Source organism: Prionailurus bengalensis, chromosome X, assembly GCF_016509475.1.
Source record: "Prionailurus bengalensis isolate Pbe53 chromosome X, Fcat_Pben_1.1_paternal_pri, whole genome shotgun sequence".
Lineage (NCBI taxonomy): Eukaryota > Metazoa > Chordata > Mammalia > Carnivora > Felidae > Prionailurus > Prionailurus bengalensis.
The window spans coordinates 1,738,469-1,764,272 of NC_057361.1; the positions used below are offsets into that span (position 1 = coordinate 1,738,469).

Below are 25,804 nucleotides of genomic sequence, written 5' to 3' on the forward strand. Positions count from 1 at the left end.
GTCATGATCTTGTGGTCCAGGAGTTCGAGCCCCACATCAGGCTTTGTGCTGACAGCTCAGAGCCTGGAGCTGCCTCTCCACTGCTCACGTTCTGTCTGTCTTTATCTTTCAAAATTGAATAAACATTAAGAAAAGATTCATGTATGTGTCTCAAGGATAGTAGCCAAGTGCCACATGGTATATTGGTATGCCCTCTGTGGTACGCATTCTGGAGAATGGGTTCAGAACTTCTTAACACATGATTTTTGCTCCTTTAAAAAATTTTTTTTTCAACGTTTATTTATTTTTGGGACAGAGAGAGACAGAGCATGAACGGGGGAGGGGGAGAGAGAGAGGGAGACACAGAATCGGAAACAGGCTCCAGGCTCTGAGCCATCAACCCAGAGCCTGACGCGGGGCTCGAACTCACGGACCGCGAGATCGTGACCTGGCTGAAGTCGGACGCTTAACCGACTGCGCCACCCAGGGATTTTTGCTCCTTTTAGACAATTCCAATGCAGAGTTCCCCAGGGAACAAAGGCGCCCTGGGGATAATCTGTATGTTGGGTCTGATGGTCCAGGATCTGGTATCTACAGTTAATGGAGTCACGCGGTAGCACCTTGAATAAAATATCCCATCTCACACACACACACACACACACACACACACACACACACACACACACTATGTTCTGGTCAAACAGGGCTCTATGATGACAATCTGTGTAGCTAATCCCCAGGCAAACTGCTCTGGTTTGTTTAACTGGGTGTTCATGATATTTTCTTCAGGGGTAGGATGACAGTGCCTTGGTTCTTATACACCCAGATCTGTCCATCATGTGGAAGAGTGGCTGTTTCACTCTGCTTCAGTTAGTGCGTAATGGCGATGTTGACAAATAGTAGGTCCACGAGCCCCCAGATTACTCCCCAAGCTTTACCTTGCCAAACAGAATTCAGAAATAAGCCTGGGGGTCAGGGAGACGTATTTTCTCCCCGTTAGTTGGGTTCACAGATCGCCCCGAGGCAATGCCAGAGTTCCTGAAGTCATCAGAATCCAACGGACAGGATCAAACAATGACTCTTCTGGAGGAGGGCTGGCCTTTTTCGTCTTGATGAATCATTTTGGTGCTAGTCACAGATAAGAACACTCAGTTACTTCAAGGAAGGTTGCAAGTGTTTCACTGACTGTAATTCCCCCCCTCCCTTCCCTGGACTTGTATCAGGAGATGCAAATCAGGGAGGCAAATCAGGTTGCCTCATTTGTGTCTCACAAATCTGAACCATCTGGGTGGGCAGAGCGTGAACCGGCCTCCCCATCACAGAGACAGGTGGTAAGAGGAGGCTGACGTTCAGCTAAAGACTCCAGGCGGCTGCTGAGGAGAACCAAGTGTTCTTCAAGAGCTCCTTCTTGTTTTGTCCCAGACATCAGGTAGACCACACTGTGGACCGGTGAGTCAAGGAAGCTTTGTGAGGCTGCACGTATGGGACACTTCTCACTTTTCGCTTAGTTTCTGTCATCATGGGCAGAGGTGGGATTTTGGACACCCCTTTGGCTGACTCTTCTCTAGAACCCAATGGACCAGCTTAGGCATTGAAAGGTTGATTCCAAACCAGTGTTTGTTTGAGTCACCTTCTCTCCGTTCTCCCTGCTTCCTTTCCATTTCTTAGCCAACGGCTCATTCTCTGTGGTCTCTGGTGGCATCTCGTTTGGGGCAAGACAGATTGATAAAGGAGGTGGTTCTTATTATGTTCTCCATATTATTTTAAGTACAAATTGGAGTAATAGCTTGCATGTGGGAGATGGGTATCTGTTTTCTTTCACTGCAATATATTTCGCTGTTGTATCATGTGCTTATCATAGCCCCCACCCTCTTTATATGCAAGGATTAGCTATCCATAGGTTACCGTAGAGTCATATGAATTTGCGCTGACACAAAACCAAAGTAGTAGCTTCACTGAAGTAATTACCTCTCTTCAGGGGACCCAAATTCATCCCACCTAGACGTTCTGAGCATAAGCCCTTGTGTTCAGCTGCTCCTCAAGACTCTACTGCCATCCAGACGTGTTTTAGTAAAGCTTTAGAGACTAAGCCAATTGTCTCAAGAGGCAGAAAGAAGGAGGTGGACCTAGGACTTGGCACCTAAGGATGAGCTCCTGAAAAATAAACTATGAGCAATAGGTCATTAACGATCGAAAGGTCATATCTTGATAGATTTGGAAAACCAGTTTGAAATGTTGGAAGTAGAAATAATGGCTTTGTAATCTCATGAGGGTTTCATAATGGGGACTCATGTAATGAGTGTGGCAATAACACATGTTTATGTTTTTCAGCACATTTTTCCTCTGGCCAAAGAAAATAATAGGAAGCCACTTGGCACTGTATCATGAAGCTCAGGTGAGGCAAGTCGCTGTTGTGCAAGTGTGTGTGAATCTAATGGACACTCTGGGGACATCTGTGGATTCCCGAGATTTATAGATTCTGTTATTTATAGGTGACAGCCATTCCTGGGTAGGGTTGGCCATAGATGTCTACACTGATGTTCTGGATTCAGTAAGTCTAAGAGAAAATAGGTGAAATGATGTCAAAACAGGGTGCGAGAAAAGCAACTCAATATGGCTAGTGTTGTTTCCAAATGTTCATACAAAGGTTCTGGGAGCAGAGGAAGGTTAGTGACCATTTGTCTCCTCCCTCCCAGAGGAAATCTTTGAGGTGGGTCTTCAGACATGAATAAAAACCAGACGGAGATGATACAACTAATGGTTCAAGCACCCAATATTCATTACCTACTAATTGAGTAGGGACCCGGTGGGAAGGGTATTATATATTTCTCCGGGAAAATGGGGACTGAGCAAAATCATGAAGCAGACTAAACTAGTCTTCAGATTCCAGGGTGCTCCTTTTCCACCATTCAGGTCTTCAACCATGTTCTCCCTTCTCCTTTGCCCCGGGGTTGGTTTCTCTTTGTTTGGCTTGCTGTTTTCCTTCCCTCCAACCAAATGTCCCTTCAGCAAAACTCTGTGCCCACCCGCGTTTGAATTCCAGTGCAAAGGAAAGTCGGCGGGCTCCTTCTTCCAGGGATGTGATCTCAGGAGTTTTACTGCCCCTGACGTAAGCAATGCTTTGTCTTCAAGTAAATGATTTCAGACTTCATGTCCTGGAGGAGCATTTTGTGTGTGTGAGCAGGAAACCCAGGGGAGCCTCTCTTGGTGCGTTGTGGGCCCCGTTCGACAGTGGCAGTCAATGCTTGGGAGGAGACATTCTCGAGGCTCGCCTGTTCCTCGGGAGATTGCCTGGTCTCCCGTGAGCCCTGCTGCATTCACGGGGACACGGTAATGGGAAGGAGCTCTTGAAGCCATCCTTGTAAAATCCCTCATCCCTTCTCAGGATCCTCGCCATCGCCCTGTCTTGGACGTGTTTACTCCTAAGCCCACGTGGGGCCCAGGAGGTGCATGAGGACAAGCCGAATATTGTCCTGATGATAGTGGACGATCTTGGGATCGGTGACTTGGGCTGCTTTGGCAATGACACGATGAGGTATGGCTTCGAGTTGAGCTGTGCTGTTTCACTTGTTGTCTAGGCTTGGGAGGTTGATAACGTTTTATGACTACATCATGTGGAAAACCAAACTCATGGGATAGAATTTGCCTTTAAAAGAAGCCAATAACATTAAAATCAGGACCGTCTGGACTTGAATCTTGATTCTGCACTTACTGGTTCTGAAATGTGGCTCAAGTTACTTGACTTCTGTGTGTCTTTCTTATCTTTCTTATCGGTCAAGCGTGCAGGTGAGCAGTGTACAGGTGTGGGCTCACATATGCAAGGCATTTAGAGTAGTTACCCACCATGTCACGAGCCCTCTGCGATATGCACTTTTATGATGAGCGACGATTTTGACGCATACTTTTTCTCGGCGGGACTGGACATTGCCCCCTTCCTAATTCTGGAAGCCAACAGACCTTTTACGGTGAGGTGCTTGTATTGTAAGAATGGGCATTCTGAAGGAAAAAAATGTACATGAAATAGACTCAGAGCTTTGTGGTAGGCAACAAAACAAAACACGTAGGCTTAGGAGTGCATCCGGGCAAGACGTGTGAGGTCTATACGTGGAATTCAACAATTCCATGTTGTCCCATCTTCTCTCTTATGAAGAAAGCCAGGTCTCATTACGTTTTATTGGCTTCCAGCCAGGGGGCTGTCTCTCTTCTGCACAGTCTGTCTGATTTTCTGCAACCTCCACACACCTTTCTAGGGAATCATGAGGCAGAGGTTGCAAACTTTGTCTGGAGCAAAGACGTCTGTCTATAGAACCTGTGCATTGAACTTGTCGTTGGGTCTATGAGTTGCTAGGCATAACTAAGGTCTGTAAGTCATTAGCCTTAATTCATCAGCCCATAAACACAGACATTTTTTTACATATATTTTATTTTAAAGAAATTTTAATGTTTATTTATTTTTGAGAGAGAGAGAGAGAGAGGGAGAGAGAGAGAGAGAGAGGCAGAGAGAGACACAGAATCCAAAGCCAGCTCCAGGCTCTGAGCTGTCAGCAGAGGCTCCGATGCAGGGCTTGAACCCATGAACCTGTGAGATCATGACCTGAGCTGAAGTCAGAAGCTCAACTGACTGAGCCACCCGGGCGCCCCAATTTTACATATATCTTAAAAGGCAGTGCCATTAAATGTACTCATTGAATATATGCAGTAGATACCACATTGCAGAACCAAATTATATCGACTGTGCAATACACAGCCACTGCCTAAAACCTCAGCTGTATTTTCTCCACGATGTGGGCAGAAACCAGGAAATTAGGTGCTGTGTGCAGTTACTTTTTCTCTGATTCTGAGCTCAGGGAATCACAGCAAACAGAGCTGTTGGTTTCTGTCTCTCTTTCTCTCTCTCTCTCTCTGTCCCCTCTTGTCCCCTCTGCAATTCCCCTCTGTCTCTCTTTCCAGGACTCCTAACATCGACCGCTTAGCAAGGGAAGGCGTACAACTGAAACACCACATCTCTGCAGCGTCAATGTGCACCCCAAGCCGGGCCGCCTTCCTCACGGGAAGATACCCCATCCGATCAGGTGTGTAGATGGACGCACCTCTGCTACTCTCTGTGAACATGTCAAGCCACGAGGAAGTGAGTAGGCGACTAGGTCATTTCGAAAAGTTTGCCCCAAAAAGGGCGGGCACACGTCCATGCACACACAGCTGCGGACGTCTGTGTGGAAAGCACTGCTCTCCTGGTCAACCCAAGCCCACCCTGCGTGGCTGAGTTATGTCTATTCACCTAGAGTTGAATGTTTCTCCTCGGTGGCCTGCAATCGGGCGTAGGCAGGACTTTCCATCCCGGGGCAAGAACGAGAAGCTGTCTCAGAAGGACTTAACGTACAGAACACGCCTACGCTAATCCGGGCTGTCATGAGGATGTCCTAGCACAATGTCTCAAACGTTCAGCACCCATTTCAACCATTGTATGAATGCAATAGGTTTTGCTTATCTGTCCCTTGATTGACTAACCACTGGATTGTTTCTGGCTTTAGGCTCTTACGAAAAGTTCTGTTGTGTACTTGCCCAGACACACGTTTGACTCATTTTCAGATCTTTTGAGGTTGATGATATCTGGCTTAGCGGGTGCTAGGGCGCATCAGGTCCAGTGAACGTTAAACTCTTTATTCTTTTTTCCTTCTTGTAGTAAACTTCTATGTGATTTGACTCTCTTTTTTCTTCTGTGCTGCTCACTTTATGTAAATTCGGAGAAGTTCAAAACCTAGATGTCCACTTGTCCCGGATGCCCCAGTGTCAGGTTTTTCACAGACATTTGGCTTATTCGTCTTTTCTACAAATACTAAAACTTATTATCAGAAACACACACACACACACACACACACACATTGTAGGATTTCAGGTTTTCGTGATTTCATTTTTTGACTCTTTTACTGACACAATGATCCCCCTGTCAAGACTGTTAGTGGTTCAGTCACGCGTGTCTACTGAAATGACAACCTGTCCTGTTGTAAATTTGCAAGAGGCTACGTGTAGAGTGTTATTTGAGTGGTGTGCTTATGCATATCTGGTAGTGTCGTGCGTGTGCGTGCAAGCGGGTAAAGGGGTGTGTCATGGGGCCCGGTGTGAGTTCTGTCCGCGGGACGTGATTTTCCTTGCCCTCGTGATGGTTTTGTTGATCCTCTCTCGTCATGTCTGCGTCTTCCAGCTCCTGAACTCCCCGTGACTCCCTCTCCTCTCCATCTCACGGGGACCTACTCACTGTGTGTGCCTTCTGCTTTTTGCTTTTCTTTTCCCATCCCGTCTAGGAATGGTTTCTAACAGAGTGAGCCGTGTGATCTCCACGCTCGGAGCTCCTGCTGGACTCCCTCGCAATGAGACAACATTTGCAGCCTTACTGAAGAGGCAAGGGTATAGTACGGCATTGATAGGTAAGAAGCGACCACGGGCATGCCTCGTTTACACAAAGGAATAATCTGCGTCGTTCTATGCTCGATGTGGTTTTCTTGGAAACCCTTTGTTTCCAAAGGAGCATGCATCTTGGCTGTGGCAGAGAAGGCCCTCTGTGTGATATCGACTCTATCGATAGACTTAATCTATCATACGGTCTTTCCCAAGGAAACATGTTCCCTGTGTCCTCCAGAATTCTTCATCATGCTTTGTTCACCTGGGACCATCTGCCCTAATGCCCCCTGACCAACACACACACTTCTTCCTAAACGACGCCCGTTCACTCTTTTCAGACAGAATTCAGGCATGACAGAAGACCGCTTCCCACCAGACCCCCAGTCCTTGCCAGATGGCCACCCCACGTGCTTCTGTATAATCCTGTGTTCTTCGTCTTTGCATAGAACTCTGTACGATACTGTGATTTCTACATTATTCTTTGCAGACTCTGGAATACGTCATCCCATTCACCACACATCACTTGTGAAATGTGACAAGCTCTCTCAAGAACACACAAATAGCTTTACACATCATTAACTTCTTATAGAGTGTCACCTAATGACTTCGTAAAAACTCTATGCCCTATAACCATCACCCAAATAGAAAAAAAATATCTAAAAACTGACTTTTGAGAAATGTCAACACCCTGTATCTGTCACCCCAATCAAGTGCAGCTACGCCTACTGTCTTTATTTGAGAGCCTGGGTTTCAATTGGCTTGAGAATAACATCCTAGTTTAAAGTTTATTTATTTATTTATTTTGAGAGAGAAAGAGAGAGAGAGAGAGCGAGAGAGCAGGGGAGAGGGGCAGAGAAAGAGGGAGAGAGAGAATCCCAAGTAGGCTCTGTGCTGTCAGTGACGGTAAGATCATGACTTAAGCCAAGAGTTGGACGCTTAACTGACTGAACCACCTGGGTATCTCCAGAATAACATGCTATTTTCTTTTCTTTTCTTTTCTTGTCTTTTCTTTTCTTCTTATTTATTATTGAGAGACAGAAAGAGACAGAGCATGAGCAGGGGAGGGGCAGAGAGAGGAGGAGACACAGAATCGGAAGCAGGCTCCAGGCTCTGAGGTGTCAGCACAGAGCCCGATGTGGGGCTTGAACTCACAAACTGTGAGATCATGACCTGATCCGAAGTCAGACGCTTAACTGACTGAGCCACCCAGGTGCCCCTAACATGCTATTTTAAATTGACTTTTGTAACTAATTTGACATTGATCAGAGAAGACAGTCTTCATGGAGGTGCAGGACAGGAAAGCCTGGGCCAGTAGTCCTGGTTCTCATGTGCTTAGTCCCTCAGGTGCTCTGAGATGTGAATCTGTGCATCCTTCATGAGGCCCTAACTCCATGGAGGGAACCATTAACGGTTTAGTGGATACACATGATCAGATTCTGTTACAGTCCTCATGTTAACAGGACAAACATGGATCTTTCTGTTACCATTCAAAACGTGTGGCAAGTTTTATCAAATAAAGTTCAGTGAAGTTTAGTGGGAGACTCTGGGATTTCCAGCCAGCCATCTATCCAACCATCTATTCATGCATGCCTGGTCCATTCTCCATCATTTATCTACATCTACTAACCATCTGTCATCTATCTATCTATCTGTCTATCATTCTATCTATCTATCTATCCATCTATCTATTCTCTGTATCTATCTGTTACCTATGTGTCCATCCATCCATCCACCCACACATCCACTCATCTATCATATATCTATCTATCCACCTATGTATGCATATATACACTACCCATCTGTTTGCCATGATTTTATTTGTATTTATCATTATCTATGTACTATCTCCACCCACCCACCATCTATTCATCATGTATCATTTATCTTACCTCTATCATTTATCTTTATGGCTATAATTTACATCTATCTATCTATCTATCTATCTAATCTATCCATCGTCCAACCATGCATCCATCTATCCATCCATCATATCCATCCATCCATCATATCTATCATCTATCTACCCATCGTATCTATCTATCTATCTATCCATCCATCCATCCATCCATCCATCATATCTATCCATCCATAATATCTATCCATCATATCTATCTATCTATCTATCTATCTTTCTATCTAATCTATCCATTGTCCATCCATCCATCCATTCATCCAACCATCCATCCATCTATCCATCCATCTATCCTTCATATCTATCTATCTATCTATCTATCTATCTATCTATCTATCTATTTATCTATCTATCCATCCATCATATCTATCTATCCATCATCCGTCCATCCATCCATCCACCCATACATCCATCCATTCATCTGCCACTCATGTATCCATCTATCCATCTTATATCATATGTATCTCATCATCTAATATCTATTTATCTACTTACCTACTCACCTGTCTATCCATCATCTATAGTCTACACTGACTCTCTCGTGTCTTCATCTTTGTGGCTACGACTTTTTTTCTTCCTGTGAATGAGAAACTGCCCAGTTCACATCCTTGCTGCAAACTCACAAGTGTGTTTTCCTCCCTCTAATTTTCATCCTATTTGGTCGCTCACAACCAGGTCTTGACACAGATTTTTGTGCAGTAAAGAAGTCATGCAGTGTTGGTGGCGTGTGTGCATATTATGCATTATTTGTCTGTTTGTCATTTCAGGCAAATGGCACGAAGGCTTAAACTGTGATTCCCGACATGACCACTGCCATCACCCATATAATTATGGGTTTGATTACTTCTATGGCATGCCATTCACTCTGTTTGAACCTTGCTGGCCGGATCCCTCGCGTGACACGGAATTAGCCATTGGGGGCAAAGTCTGGCTCTGCATTCAGCTGGTCGCCGTTGCTGCACTCACGGCTGCCTTGGGGAAGCTGAGTCGCTTGATCTGTCTTCCCTGGTCCTTCATCTTCTCCATGATTCTTTTTATTTTTCTGCTGGGTTACTTTTGGTTCTCCAGTTACAAATCCCCTCTGTACTGGGATTGCCTCCTCATGCGCGAGCACGAGATCACTGAACAGCCGATGAAGGCAGAGCGTGCTGGCTCCATCATGGTGAGGGAGGCGACTTCATTTATGGAAAGGTAAAGGTCATTTTCTTTCAAAATCCATGTATTTTAATGGATTTAACAATGAGTATTTTAAAGACAGGAGTCTTTTTAAAACATATATATACATATATATATGTATTTTTTTTAACATGAAATTTATTGTCAAATTGGTTTCCATACAACACCTAGTGCTCATCCCAACAGGTGCCCTCCTCAATGCCCATCACCCACTTTCCCTCTCCCCCACCCCCCCCATCAACCCTCAGTTTGTTCTCAGTCTCTTATGGTTTGGCCCCCTCCCTCTCTAACTTTTTTTTTCTCCTTCCCCTCCCCCATGGTCTTCTGTTAATTTTCTCAGGATCCACATAAGAGTGAAAACATATGGTATCTGTCTTTCTCTGTATGGCTTATTTCACTTAGCATCACACTCTCCAGTTCCATCCACGTTGCTACAAAAGGCCATATTTCATTTTTTCTCATTGCCACGTAATATTCCATTGTGTATATAAACCACAATTTCTTTATCCATTCATCAGTTGATGGACATTTAGGCTCTTTCCATAATTTGGCTATTGTTGAGAGTACTGCTATAAACATTGGGGTACAAGTACCCCTATGCATCAGCTCTCCTGTATCCCTTGGATAAATTCCTAGCAGTGCTATTGCTGGGTCGTAGGGTAGATCTATTGTTAATTTTTTGAGGAACCTGCACAGTTTTCCAGAGTGGCTGCACCAGTTTGCATTCCCACCAACAGTGCAAGAGGGTTCCTGTTTCTCCACATCCTCGCCAGCATCTATAGTCTCCTGATTTGCTAATTTTAGCCCCGGTGACTGGCATGAGGTGATGTCTCAGCGTGGTTTTGATTTGTATTTCCCTGATGAGGATTGACGTTGAGCATCTTTTCGTGTGCCTGTTGGCCATTTGGATAAGACAGGAGTCTTTTAAAAACCATAAGAGAATGAGTGTTTTTTAAAAATAAAAGGTGATAGTTTGAACAAGGTTGACTTAAGAAATGGAATATTGCTAGTTAGGGCTAGACAATACAGTAGTGCGTGTTTTGGAGTTCACATGGACTCTTCAGGAAGTGCCCGAGGAGGTGGTATCTCATTTGAGCTCCTCTTATCTCTTATTAAAATCACAATATCTCTGTTGGCCTCGAAATTCAGATTTGGTCATACCAAGCAGGTAGACTCACGTTAGACTGAGACTTACAAAACTGGCTTATTAATTTGCAATGCATATTGTTTGTATATTAATGTACAATGGGAAATGTATTTGCCAGGAAACAGATGTATTTGCCAGGAAACAGTAAGTTGGCCATTGCATTTTTTTTTTCCTGTTAGGGAAAAAAACTTTTTGAGAGGTTAAAATCAGAGGGCTTATCGCTGAGCATGTGATACATAGGGATTTTATTCAGCTTAGGGCAGTGGTGATCGTTAGAAAGTCCTATGCATCCCGAACATAATCACTGGAAAGTTTGCAAGGGAGCCACATTTAGAAACATCTAGCTGATGGATCTTTTTTTAGAAAAAGGCTGTGAACACATTTTTTGCTCACCTTTTGTCTTTACTGATCACCATCCTGGGGTCTGGGCTTCAAGGACAAGTACACATTTAGTGATGACATTAGATGTACAAGCCCATGATAAGAAATAGGGTAATGGGCATTAGTTCAGGGTGCTATCAGTCCAAACTGTAGGAACCTTCCAAGATGTCAGGGAACCATACTTGAGAAAACATGTTAACTAAATCCTGAAAGGTAAGCAAGAACAAGATGAACAAGGGGCCAGGCATTCCCAAATGAAGCTGAAGCAGAAGGAAGATAGGTCCTCGGCTAAGCAGGGACACATAGAACGAAAATGCCACTCTGAGAAACTTCGGCTGCGATGAGATATGGAAACGCAAAGAAAGGGAAAAAAATGAATTAAAAAAGCAGTTGTGCCATGGTGAGTTGGATTAGGGTAGTGTGAAATGGAATTCCCTAGAACCTTCACATCCGTCTGGAAGCCCAGAATCTGATGTTACTTTGGAATTGGGTCTTTGGAGATGTGATTTGTGAAGATGAGGTCATCACAGGGTAGGGATCTGTAAGCTGGTGTGTTTGACTGCCCTGTAGAGTTGATTGGTGATATGAAGGATCTTGGGCCACGTGTGGCTAGCTTTGTCCTTACCCCATAGGCCACGAGGACACAAAACAAATTTATACTCTCAGAGAGAGAGAGAGAGATCAAACCGTCTTTGCCTTGTAGATGCAATGCAATGGCTGGTTTCATCAGGGCAAACGCCTTATTCCCTGGTAACTTCCACATGTGCAGAGGCATAGATGCACAGAGGGACACACTGGCAGGTTGCAAGGTGGGTCCGTCACACTGAGAGCTCAAGATGAGCGATTCTGTTCCACTCATGGTGTTGCTTACCATTTACATTAGTACATCAGGAACAAATGCTGGGGTGTGGAAATGGACTCCCGTCACCAAAATCTGTGCTGAGTTTCAGAAGGTCTATATGATCTATCATGGCACCATGTCGAAGGGGAATGGGGACCCGAAGATTCGGAAGCCATTCTGTTGACTAGCGATGTGGCCGTGAACAGGTGGCATAGATTCGAGATTGCTAGAGATCACTTTTATCTGGATTCTCAGTGTGTGAGTTTCCTCTGGCTGCTGGAACACATTTCCGCAAGTGGGGGTGGCTCAGAGCATCACAGATTTGTTATTCGATGGTTCTGGAGGTCAGGAACCCCAAACTCATCTTATGGCACTGAAATCAAGGCTTTGGGTGGACGAGCTCATTCTGGGAGGCTTTAGGGAAGAGTGTTCTTTGTTCCAGGTTGGAGAGACTGCAGACTTTCCTTGGCTTATAGCTCTCTCCCTGCATCTCTGCATCTGTTACCTCCTACCCACATCATGCTTGTCTGATTTTGTCCTTATTGTCTCCCTCTCGCAAGGAAGCTTGTAATTGCATTGGGTCCACACCCAGATAATCCAGGATTATCCACCCACTGTCTCAGGATCCTGAACCTAATTGCATCTACAGATTCCCTTTGGCCATGCAAGGCGGCATCTGTATAATCTCATTCTTCACTAGCACATATAGCAGCTTCCTTGGGCTCCAAGGACAAAGTACCAGAAACGGAAGGGCTTGAAACAGCAGAAACGTACTCTCTGTGAGCTGTGGACACTGGAAAAGTCCCAAAGGAAGGTGTCAGCTGGGCTGTGCTCCCTGCGAATGTCGTGAGGGGAGCATCGTTCCTGGCGTCCTCTAGCTTCTGGTGGCTGCTGTCGGTGCTGGGTGTTCCTTGGAGTGTCCCTCCGTGACCCCGACCTCTGCCTCTGATTTCCCAAAGCCTCCTTCCTCAGTGTGTGTTTCCATATCTGCGAACCATCCGTTTCTTTGAAGGACACCTGTTCTTGCATTCTGGCCCCACCCTACCCCGGGATGACCTCATCTCCACTAATTACATCCCCAAAGACGCCATTGGTAATGCCATGACATTCTGAGCTTCCAGATGGGCATCACTTTTGGAGGGATGCCAGCCATTCTGCCCAGCTCACCACAGTGCAACTTTATGATGATGATGATGATTATTTCATTATTTCCCCTCATGACATGTCGTCAGAGGAGAAATTTCCCAAAGACTGGCATTTGAGTCGTGCACTGCCCTGTTTAGCTGAGGACCTGCCTTCCCGGAGGATCGTCAGGGCTCGAATTAGGTCAGCCTTGTCTTCTCTGTCCTCACAGGAAGGGCCAAAGGTTTGGGGACAGCTTGCCAAGATGTCTCTGTCTGTGCTTGCTCGTGGGTTGTGAAAGAGTTGGCATCCCTTGGGTCTGTTGGATGTGACTCTGGCCTGCAGATTTCGTCAGCCCTAGGAAAGCGTGGGGCTGTGTCAGGCGGGGTCACTGAGGACTGCAGCCATCCTGCACGTGTCCCCAGGGGCAGTCCGGACGCTGGGGGATGCTGGAGCCCAGCGCAGCCACAATGCCACCTGGTGCGTGCATCCCCTCTCTTAGGGCAGGCAGAGGAGGGACGGTCTCGCTAACTGTGGTTCCCTTTCCCGGACTTTGCAAACTCGCGAGCCGCGTCATTGATGTGTCCTCAGGCACCGTGAGGGACCGTTCCTTCTTGTGTTCTCCTTTCTGCACGTCCACGTGCCGCTTCCCACGACCACCGAGTTCATCGGCACCAGCAAGCACGGCTTGTATGGGGACAACGTTCAGGAGATGGACTTCATGGTGGGTAAGTGGCACAGGACGTAGGGACACGGGAAGCCTGGGCTTTGATAGTCGAGGATAGCCTCATGCGGCCCCCCGGCCAGCCTCAATGATGCCACAGGTGCCAGCCCTCGACAAACTTCCCACAAAAGCATGCTCAGTGCTTCCCTGTCAGTGCGAGTCCCGGTGTTTCTGTCACATGTGTATTAGTTGGCACATCAGGTTCAGGGTTTCCTCTGGGGAAACACAGAAACGCACGCGAGGCTGGCCTCCCCGGTGGGCAGCACGAAATGGATTTTGGGGAACAGAGAGAGAGACGCCTTGGAAATCAAGCTGGTCAATTCACAGTCTTCAAAATACAGAAATGATTGAGACATTATTAGAAATAGAAATAGTATTGAACGAAATACAGGCACACAGGTCTGTGTTTATGCAGGCATACCTATGCGTGTGTGTGTGTGTGTGTGTGTGTGTCTGAAACTAACTCCAACTGAGGATGGGGTCAGTAGAAACAAAAAAAAAGAACAAAAACAAATTCGATTTGCTTTAATATTGTAAATCAATACAAAGTGTTCGAAATATCTAAGCGTGGGTACTCACGGGCCGTGTATATGCTGTCTGTCCAGGGAGACCTGAGTCTTCAGGATAAATAATCACGTTTCCATATGTCATTTCAGAAATAGTATTAAAAAAAGTTTATTTTTCTCCAACATACCCATCCTGGAAACTATATCAAAACCCCAAATCCCAAAAATCTCTGATCTCCGTGTTACAATGTTTTCTTTGTTAGGCTTTCTTGGTTTCCGCCTGTAGGAGTCTGAGGGCTTACAGGATACATTAGAAGAACCTAGCCATGTTTCCTTGTCTCCCTCCATATAACTTCCTGCCCTACACCACCTGCCACTTCACAGGTGTTTGGAAAGCTCCAGAAACTCCCCACCCCCACCCCATCTGGCTTCCTGCTTCCTCAAACCTGCCTAGAGGCTTTCAATGCAAATAACATCTCCTACTCGACCCAGGGGAAATCCTCTGGTTGGCACCTAGTTAGTAAGGCATCCAAAATGAGTCCCAGAGAATTCAGTAGCTCAGAGCAGGTTCATGGAGAACGGGAGGGGACGGTGAGAGTCCAAGGTGAGGCGGACAGATGGGACAGGAGAGCAGGAGGAGAGGCTTGGCTGGCCCTGCGTGCAGAGCAGTGGTGATGGCTGGGAGTGGGTTATGGGTTGGGTGTGTTGGGCAGGTCCCCTGGGCAGGGCGGCAGGAGCCCAGGAGAGGACACAATTGTCTGAGAAAGTCATACGCACACACATATCTCAGGACAAGTCACAACATGCTCATTTAAAGTGTAAATGGCGTCTGGGTGGTTCAGTCAGTTATGAGTCCGACTCTTGGTTTCGGCTCTGGTCATGATCGCATGGTTCGTGAGTTCTCTGCTGTCTGCACAGAGCCCATCTGGGATCCTCTGTCTCCCTCTCTCTGCCCCTGCCCCACTTGTGCTCGCTTTCTCAAAAATATAACAAAAAAAATCATGAATTAGGGAGTAACCATGAAAATACATGATGTCCAACATCAACTTAAATATATACTTCACATATATAATATATAACATAAAATGTAATGATATAACATGTACATAGATCATTAGTAATTGTATATGCTGTACTATATAATACAACAAATGCATGGATCATCAGTATATTATATTATTAATAGCATGCTAAATTAATAAGTACTATGGCAATAATATATAATAATATAGGTGGCTCAGTCGGTTAACGTCCGACTTCGGCTCAGGTCGTGGTCTTATGTTTCATGAGTTCGAGCCCCTCGTTGGGCTCTGTGCTGACAGCTCAGAGCCTGGAACCTGCTTCGGATTCTGTGCTCTGCCCCTCCCCTGCTCACACTCTGTCTCTCTCTGTCTCACAAATAAATAAACATTAAAAAAGACATTGAGATCATTATATAGTATACTCCTAGTACAGAATTAGTGTAATAGTATATTTAGTTTATTATGCTTATATATATATATATGTGTATACTCTCATATACATGTACATACATAAATACGTGACAGTGTTTCTCTGTTAAAAATGCACACCAAAAGTAATACTTTCTCTTTATGTTAAAAATAACCCGTTTCAAGATACAGTGGGTGATAGGCTACCATTCATAGTAGCTCCAATACCCATTATCAATATATAGAAATATGTTCAGAAAGTAGGTGACCACATTGAAGACACCTGACTCATACAAGAAGACTTTCACGAATGGAAATATACCAGGTTCTGGGTGGGCACAGTGACTCTTATAAAATATTAGTGATTCCAAAATTAATATCGAGGCCCAAGTCGAGTCTAATGAAAGTCTTAATTACTCTTACGTGGCGAGCCCTCCTTACCAAGTGCCTGAGGGACATCTGACAGGACACAAGTTGAAGGAAAGTGTCAAGTCTCATTTTTATGGTCGCAAAGAAAGCACTATCGAAAATAAACCTTAAAACACTAAATGACATGCAGATTTGACTTTCAGATCAGGGATGCCGAAACAGGAAGCCGCGAAGACGGTCCAACGGGGAAAAGAATGTAGGAGGGAGGTCACTAACGCACAGTGGCAGGGATGGGATACGTCAGGCAAAATTGGTGTTGGGGGTTGCATTGAGCTCCCCCCCCACCCACAAAAAGGTCCACGTTGTAAGTGCTGGAATCCGTTACATGCGACAGTGTTTGGAAATAGAGGCTTTGCAGATGGAATCAAGGTATGGTGAGGTCATAAGAGTGGGTGCTTGCAAGAAGGGACAGGTGACCTTGCAAGAAGATAAGAGGTGGGGACACAGAGACCCACAGAGGATGTGTGTGCCGTGTGAAGGCCCAGACACGTGCACATGTGTGCACACACACACAGACACACACACACACACGGATCACATATAGCACATGAGCACAGAGCTAGTAAAACACAGGGAAGTCACGACACAGGCAAAGAGTGCTAGGCCTCACGAAATGCCAAAAACGTACCCAAAAGTAGCATGCCTCAGGCTCCTGGCAAACAGAGGAACAATTAGCATCAATGTAATGTTTCATTCCTGAATAAAGGAGTCCATGGAAATCAAGAATAGAAACAATGACGCCCCCAAAAGAAAAATCAGCAAAAGCAAAACATGACTTAGGGGTCACCAATATAAATGTTGGCATCTGCATCACAAAGTCTTTAAAAAATAAATACGATTAAGCAATAATATAGCAATGGGTAATAGTAATGATAATGAAAAATAAATCAATTTTTATTAGTAATGTAACATAATCGTCCGACCAACACGAGATGTGGAGGAGGAATTGAGAAGAAGTTCACAACCACACACTGTTCTGGAGCTCACACTATCACCCACCGCAAGCGGGGCGCGTCGTGAATGAGAAACATTTTTGCAATGACTCCCGCAGAAGCAACACAGACTAACATTATAGCTCAAAGCTCATCATGACGTTCATTACGCGTGTCCCTTTTCTTTTCTTTTCTTTTCTTTTCTTTCTTTCTTTCTTTCTTTCTTTCTTTCTTTCTTTCTTTCTTCTTTCTTTCTTCTTTTCCTTCCTTCCTTCCTTCCTTCCTTCCTTCCTTCCTTCCCTTCTTTCCTTCTTTCTTTCTTTCCCTTTCTTTCTTTCTTTCTTCCTCTTTCTTTCTTTCTTTCTTTCTTTTTCTTTCCCTCCTTCCTTCCCTTCTTTCCTTCTTTCTTCCTTTATTTCTCTTCCTTCCTTCCTTCCTTCCCTTCTTCCTTCCTTCTTTCTTTCCTTCTTTTTTACTATTTCAGGCAAGCTTCTTGATGCCATTGATGATTTTGGTGTGAGGAACCACACGCTCGTCTACTTTACATCAGACCACGGCGGACATTTGGAGGCACGGATGGGCCACGCCCAGCTCGGGGGATGGAACGGAATATACAAAGGTGAGGAGGGGGATGGTGAGCCGGGTCTGGTTGTAAGTAAGCTCTCTCGTGCTCATGATAATGGAAATCTGTGAACTGAACTGACTGATGCATGAAAAAGTGAACAAGTTCACTTTGTTTGGCTCTGGGTAAAATAACGTGCTGACCAAGGAAATTGACCTTAAGTTTGCCACGATTTCTGGGGAAATTAGCCCCCAGGGTTGGTACTCTGCTGAAGGGACATCTAGAAATCTGCCTGCCTGGAAACGCTGTGAGGTTATAAAGTATTACCATAACCATGTGCCTTTGCACAACTCCGCCAATGAACTGAATATCTATCTACTCATTGATTACATTTATAAAGCTGTTGAAAGAAGACTCGATATAGAAAAATCTGGTAGCCAGGGTATGGAGGACAAAAAGCAGAGGCTCCTGGGTTATTAAGGATGATTTGGTGCTGTCTTGTAAGGATATGGCTTAGCACACACAGAAGCAAGCATGTCTCTGGTTGTGTCATTAAATGCACAGGTAACGACTCCTTGTCCTGATGCAACATTTAGTGCATGAAAACACGTTCCATTAGGCCATGTTGTCCTGGTCTGTATAATACGTACCCTGGTGTGAAGAGAAAATTGTCTGGAAAATGTTCAGTACGTGTTAGCATGGGTATTGAAAGGCATTTCAAAGTGTTTTCCAGAGGAAAATATTAATGATATTCATGCTTTCCTATTGAATGCAGAACAACTGAATCTATAATTGTATGAATGATAATAATACAGATTCAGTAGGAAATAATGTTTTTGTGTGAATACAGTCGTCCCTGTCTCAGTCTGGCTGTGGGGCATCAGTGCACAAGTGAAGTGCACGCTTAGGAAATCAAATAAATCCCATAAGGAAATTGGGATTTCAATTTCAATTTCAAATTCTTGAAATTTTATTTTTGCCTATCAGGATATTAAAAAAAAATTTTTTTTTCAACGTTTATTTATTTTTAGGACAGAGAGAGACAGAGCATGAACGGGGGAGGGGCAGAGAGAGAGGGAGACACAGAATTGGAAACAGGCTCCAGGCTCTGAGCCATCAGCCCAGAGCCTGACGCGGGGCTCGAACTCCCGGACCGCGAGATCGTGACCTGGTTGAAGTCGGACGCTTAACCGACTGCGCCACCCAGGCGCCCCTATCAGGATATTTTTTAGAAATCTCCATTTCTGAACATGCTGTGATTGAGTAATTTAATGAAATAATAAGAATCCATGAACACCATAGGATGGCCATTCTTCTTGGTTTGCTCAAGGGAATCCTGGTTTATGCCTGTTGTCGCGGGTCTGTGCTGACTCCTACGCGCATTCTCTAGAATGCCCTGGGTTGGGTAATAAATTTGCATAAATCCATACTATTCCATTCAACGTGTGTTCATGTGTTCTGGATTCAGCAGTGACCAAAAGCAATGAATCCCTGCCTTCAGGGAATTTACGTTGTCCTGAATGGTGGCATACCAGGGAAAAGAAAAGAATGAGTAAATTCTAGGACATGTTAGTAAATCTACAAACCAAAAAAAAGCCTGAAAAAATTCTAGGATGGGGCTATCATTTGATCAGAAGTGTGCCTGCAGAAATGACAGAGAGAGTACCTCTGGAGCAAAGGTGTGAAGGAGGCCGGGGCCGAGGCAGGTGTATACGTGGATAACAGCCGTACAGGTGAAGGCAATAGCCAGTGCTAATACGCCATATTGAATGTGATCAGTTATTCAATTGAACACCTATCAGCAGCCCAAGGAAAAGGAATTGCGTGGACACGTACCGGTGACCCGTTCAGAGTTCTGCACAGTGCTGGCTCTGAGCACATCGTCCGTGCTATTAATTTTTAAATTCATTTGAGTACATTTTAAATACATCTGAATACATTTAAGTATATTTTAAATAGTAGAAATACATTTCAAATACATTTTTAAACACTTTTGCCCCCACGACTGTTTTACCTGGACGTCTGTCGCCTCACCCTGTAGGTGGGAAAGGCATGGCCGGCTGGGAAGGTGGAATCCGTGTCCCAGGACTGGTCCGCTGGCCGGGAAGGTTACCAGCTGGGAAAGTGATCGAGGAACCGACGAGTATGATGGACGTTTTCCCCACGCTGGCGGCCGTGTCAGGAAGCACGGTCCCTCAGGACAGGTGATGTCATACCGTCTGTTCACGCCATTGTGGTTCTCAGAGAGTTCGGGACACAGGCAGCATACTCTGTCTCAACACGTACCTAAAAGATTTGGGTTCGTGCGTGGCTGTGCCTCTTGAACATCATGGGTGCACAAGACACTGGTCTCAGACACTGTGCGGTTTTCACTGGGGAGGTTTAGGGATGAGCATGTGGTAAAACACTCCTCCATGCAAGAGACACAAAAGTCCCCTGGATTCTGCTGCTCAAGATCCGGAGGCTGATGTGAAGGTGAGACGTTGCATGGATACTCGAATGCCTATCGTGATTTTCAATCCCACCAGGAGGAGACCCTTCCTACTGAATCCTAACAATCCCTGGAGACAACGGACCAAGGCAACCTTGCAGGCGCCTTTTGGATAGTTTATTCTAAGTGGCTCCAACCCACTGACACGTCTTCGTCATAAGCCCAAAGACTGATTGTAATGTTTCCATATTCACCTAGTTCTAAAGGAAAGTAAAATAAATCCCAAAGCAAATTAGAAACGGCAGCAAAGAAAGACCAACTTATTTTTTTTTAACCTTCATTTTAGGGAATAATAGGACTTATTGAGAATTTATATAAAATAGTAACAGAATACAATTCTGGTCTCCTAAGAAATATATTTATTTTTAAAAAAATTTTTTTTTTCAACGTTTATTTATTTTTGGGACAGAGAGAGACAGAGCATGAACGGGGGAGGGGCAGAGACAGAGGGAGACACAGAATCGGAAGCAGGCTCCAGGCTCTGAGCCATCAGCCCAGAGCCTGACGCGGGGCTCAAACCCACGGACCGCAAGATCGTGACCTGGCTGAAGTCGGACGCTTAACCGACTAAGCCGCCCAGGTGCCCCAAGAAATATATTTATTGATTTGAGCTAAATGATCCATTATATTTAGAGAGAGAGAGAGAGAGAGAGAGGGAGACACAGAATTCAAAGCAGGCTTCAGGGGCTCTGAGCTGTCAGCACAGAACCTGATGTGGGGCTTGAACTCACGAACCACGAGATCATGACCTGAGCCGAAGTTGGGTGCTTAACCAACTGAGCCATCCAGGCTCCCCTAAATGATCCATTTTTTTTTAAACCATAGTAATATTAGTGAAGAAGAAGTGTTTTTTTTAAAGTAGGCTTCATGACCAGTGAGGAGTCCAACATGGGGTTTTGAACTCAAAAACCATGAGATCAAGAGCTCCTGAGCTGAGATCAAGAGTCGGACATGTAACTGACTGAGCCACCCAGGTGCCCCTGTACCTTTTTATTTAACTGAGCTGATCACAGTCATAAAAATAATTTTCTAAGACATCAGTGGGGTGCACTGACTTTGGGACATTGGTATAATCTATATATTGGACTCAAAGTGTTCTGCAGAATTACAACCCTAAGAAATATTGTCCTCTGATCTCTGATTAGGATTTCCTTCATACAATTGATTTGCTTTTTATTTTTTCCAGAATTAGTTCTAAAAACATCTTATCTTTATTCCCAGTATTTTTTTTTTACTCTTTAGTGGAAAACTGAGCTGAGAGGCTCCATGAGATTCTGAAAGGCATTTGTGCTTTGGAGAAAGAAACTTGGCTTTTATGATGAAAGTTGCATTGGATGTTTGCACAGAGGTCTTTGGGTAGACATCAATTTTTATTTCTTTGGAGTAAATGACCAAGAGCAGGAAATCTGGGTCGTAGTATCAATAAATGTTTATGAGAAACTCTCAGATGGACTTTCAAAATGGCAGCCCCATTTGGCATTCCCACCAGTATGATTTCCAGTGGGTCCATATTCTTGGCCACACTTGCTATGGCCATTCTTTTCCATCTTATATAATAACTATGCAGTTGAATCTGATCATGCTGTTAATTTGTGTTTCCCTAAGGACTAATGGTGTTGGACACATCTCCATGTGCTTATTGGTCCATCTGTGTCCATTCTTTGCCAAGTGTCTGTTCCAATCATTTGTCCATTTTTGTTTTCTTAAACTGGGCATTTTATTTTCTTCTTGTTGAATTGTGAGAGTTCTTTATATATTCGGAACACAAGTTTTTCATCAGATCTGCATTTTGCCAGTCCTATCTTCCGTTCTGTGGCTTCTGTTCATTCTCTTAGCTTGTTATTTTAAAAGCAGTTTTCAATTTTGATAAGGGCCAATTTACTTTTTTTAAATTTTTTTAAATTTTTAAAAATTTTTTGTAAATGTTTATTTGTTTTTTTTTTTTTTTTGAGAGATATTTCATGCACTCAAGCAGGGGAAGGGCAGAGAAGAGAGAGAGAATCCCAAGCAGGCTCCATGCTCAGCACGGAGCCCGATGCTGGGCTTGATCCCCCCAATTGTGAGATCGTGACCTGAGCTGAAACCAAGAGTTGGGTGCTTAACCAACTGGCCATGCAGGCACCTCTTTTGTTCTTTTATAGATTGTAATTTTTGTAATATATCTAAATCGCATTTTTCTATTCAAAGGTCACAAAGACTTCCTGCTATGATTTCTTCTTGTGGTTTTTTTTTTTTTCAGTTTCAGGTTTTACATTTAGGCTTATGGTCCATATTGAGATGATTTTTTATATAGTGTGAGGTATGGGTTGAGATTTATTTTTCCTGCATTTAGATATTTAATCGTTCTAGTGACATTTATGGAAAGACAGTTCTTCCTTGACTAGATAACCTTGGACATTTATTGAGAATCAACTGACCGACATATGTATTGGTCTGTTTCTTGGATTGTCTCCTGCTTCACCGATTCATATGCCCACGCTTATGACCTTACTACACTGGCTTGATTAGTCTTTCTTTGTACCAAATTTTGGAATGATTTAGTAGGAATCCTCAAACTAGTTCCTTCTTTTTAACAATTATTTGTTCGTTCTCCCATGTAAATTTTAGAACATGTTGCTCCCTTTGTGCAAAAGACCCTTTAGGGATTTTGGTTGAGTTTGCATTAAATCTATAGATCAGCTTGTTGAAAATTGACATCTTAACAATTCTGCGTCTTCCAGTCTATGGACATTGTACATCTCTTGGACATTCAGTTCTCTTATCAGATGTTTTGTGGCTTTGGGACACAAAATTTTAACATTGGAAACCGTGTTTTGTGATGCTGTAGTGAATGCTAGTTTAAAAAAATGGATTTCCTAGGTGTTCGTTGCTAAGATATAGAGATAAAATTCTGTACTTGTGACCTTGCTAAACTGAATTAGTGCACAGTAACTCTTAAGGGATTATCAACACAGGCAATCATTGTATCTGAGAATAAAGAGAGTGTTCATTCTTTCATGATCATTTTTAGGATTATCTGACACTTATTATTGCATTTCTTATGACAAGGTAGGTTTTGTTATTACTGTTTTCTAACATGAGGTAGAAGATCCTTTTTTCTAATATAAGAGAAAAAGTATAAGATTTTTTAGAGGTTCTAGAAGATTTCCTATAAAAGTAGAAAGGCAATTGCACATGAAATTGTGATTTGGTTGTATTTTGTTTGTTTGCTTCTTTGAATGTTTATTTTTGAGAGAGAGAGAGACAGCAGGGGAGGGGCAGAGAGCTAGAGAAAGAGAGAAAGGGCAGGAGAGTGTCAGAGAGAGAGAGAGAGAGAGAGAATCCCAAACAGGCTACTGCAGAACCTGATGTAGGGCGATGAACCGCGAGATCATGACCAGAGTCGAAATCAAAAGTCAGACGCTTAACTGATGGAGCCATCCAGGCGTCCCATGAATGTCATCCTTCAAACAGCCCAGTGGTCAGCTTCCCCTTGCCTGATGCCTTTTGCGTGTGTTTGCAGGGTGATCGATGGCCAGGACCTCATGCCTTTGCTTCAGGGAGATGTCGAGCGCTCAGAGCATGAGTTCTTGTTCCACTACTGTGGTGCCTTTCTCCACGCGGCACGCTGGCACCCAAAGGACAGTGAGTACACGAGCCCCTGCTTGCTATGGACGCCAAGATTATAGCCACTCAAGTCCATTCTCAACACTTTGTTGAGACAAGTCCATTTATTCTAGGGTGGCCACTGAAAACACCTTCTTTGAAATCATTCTAAGAATCACTGTCTTTAGAAAGGTAGGGGGTCATCTATAAGAAATAATACGTTTTGAGATGCGAAACGTGTGACAGATTCCAAGGATATATAAAATTATACCAAGGGAGTCTGATTTCTTAGTGTTGTTCTAAGGATGGAATGACATTTAGCCTTAACCTGTGGGCAAGGAGGAAGAACAGGGAAAATGCCTGAGAAGGTAGAACACAAGATGGGTTGGCACATGGGTTGGATATCGCTGACGTGTCTTTTCTCGTCCAGGTGAGGCAGTGTGGAAGGTTCATTACGTGACACCTGTGTTCCAGCCGCCAGGAGCTCAAGGCTGCTATGAGACCCAATATTGCCGATGTTCGGGAAAACTGGTCACCTACCATGACCCTCCTCTGCTCTTTGACCTCACAAGGGACCCCTCTGAGTCCACACCTCTGACGCCAGACACGGAGCCCTCTTACAATGTGGTGATCCAGACGGTGGCCAACGCTGTGAAGGAACACAAGAAAAGCATCATTCCTGTCCGGCACCAGATTTCCGAATTGAATCAGGGCAACATATGGCTAAAGCCTTGCTGTGGGGTGTTCCCATTTTGTCTGTGCGACACAGAAGGGAACACATCTGCCGTGGGCGCATGAGGAAAAGATTGAGCACAGGCAGACAAAGTCAACCGATCGTGGAACCTGCAAAATTTCAAGGAAGGAATTGGAGAGCCCATGGGTTCATCTTCTGTTCCAGGTTACTAAATGCCCATTGGTGGTGATGCTATCTGTCAACTTCTTCTCTGTTCTTGGGGATAAATGTGTATCTAGGTCCTGTGTGCACCGTTGATGGGGAAACAGAAAAAAATCAACCATTAAAGAATAATCATTGAAATTATGATTGAATTTGTACCGAGTCACTGAAATAATTGAGTAGTTGAAAAATAATATGGATTAAATAATAATGCATTGAAAGGAACTAGCCTAAAGTACCGGTAGGCTGCTGAGCCAACGGATTTATCTTCATCCACAGAAACTGAATGGGGCGTAGTCCATCCAAGGCTTGGGAGGGGCAGGTGCGTGGATTTCCCCCTGAGGATGTGCCAGAGATTTGATGGAGTCTAACTTCCCCTCCATGATTTGGGTAGGAGTCCTTGCACGAGTTTGCTTGGGCTGCCTTGATAGATCGCCACAATCAAGACATCTGCACGGCTGTGCTCCCTCTGAAGCTATGGGTGGAATCCTTCACTGCTTGGATCTGTCCCAGCTTCTGGTGGTGGCCAGAATCCTCAAGGTCCCTCGGCTTATAGACACATCGCTCTGGTTCCCGTCAACGTCTTCCTGCGGTCTTCTTCCCTTTCTGTGTGCCTGTCCCCAAGCCCCCCTCTCTTTAAAAGGACACCTGTCATTGCATTCGTAAGATGTCACCTTAACATCTGCATAGATCCTATTTCCAAAGAAGGGAACATTCACAGGTACCAGGGGTTATGACGTTCACATAACCAATAATAAACCAATAAATAACCAACCGGGGCTCGGAAATTGTTGAGTCACATGCTCAGGAGAACACACCCCAAGTCCCCATACACAACTATCAAACACAAACAACCGTGTTAATATCGGGTATTGTTTGTCTCCTGGGTGATCTCAGGCAGCCTTCTTGGACTTTATTAGTTCACGAAAGGATTAGTTACACAGGCTGCATCATCTGTCTAACACTGCTTGTCCTAAGACTTCCAACACATCCTGATTTTATGACACATCGTACGAGAAGATTCATTTTCAATTTAGGATGTCACAGAGGAGAATCGGAGCACTTTAGCCTGAGAAGGATCTTCTGAGACCTTCTCACCAAGCCCCCCTATTTTATGGGTGAAGGAGACAGAATGGGGGGTGGTTAAAAGGATTGACCAAGAAAGGCCACATCCCACACTGACCAGGGTGACCCACTCCAGACTGCAGGTTGGTGACACATGATTCAGGAGTGCTCTTAGGTCCCAGCTCTGTTCCTTCTATGTCCCCAAGTCACACATTGAAGTGAAGGCTG

General features: G+C 44.4%; 1 protein-coding gene across 1 annotated transcript; it reads left to right on the top strand.

The window, feature by feature from the left end:
• The first annotated feature begins 1,113 nt into the window (after positions 1–1,113).
• Positions 1,114–24,655, top strand: ARSF (arylsulfatase F). The gene is made up of 11 exons (XM_043570411.1): positions 1,114–1,428; positions 2,311–2,374; positions 3,365–3,514; positions 4,930–5,051; positions 6,282–6,404; positions 9,058–9,481; positions 13,549–13,685; positions 17,463–17,597; positions 19,582–19,744; positions 23,534–23,655; positions 24,047–24,655. The coding sequence occupies exons 2-11, from the start codon at positions 2,364–2,366 to the stop codon at positions 24,412–24,414; spliced, it is 1,755 nt and encodes a 584-aa protein (XP_043426346.1). The 5' UTR covers positions 1,114–1,428; positions 2,311–2,363; the 3' UTR covers positions 24,415–24,655.
• Positions 24,656–25,804: the final 1,149 nt, after the last annotated feature.

Coding starts and splice junctions, on each gene's coding strand:
- ARSF (XM_043570411.1), top strand. Junction 9,482..13,548: donor GCGACTTCATTTATGGAAAG/GTAAAGGTCATT, acceptor ATGTGTCCTCAG/GCACCGTGAGGGACCGTTCC. Junction 17,598..19,581: donor ATGGAACGGAATATACAAAG/GTGAGGAGGGGG, acceptor CTCACCCTGTAG/GTGGGAAAGGCATGGCCGGC.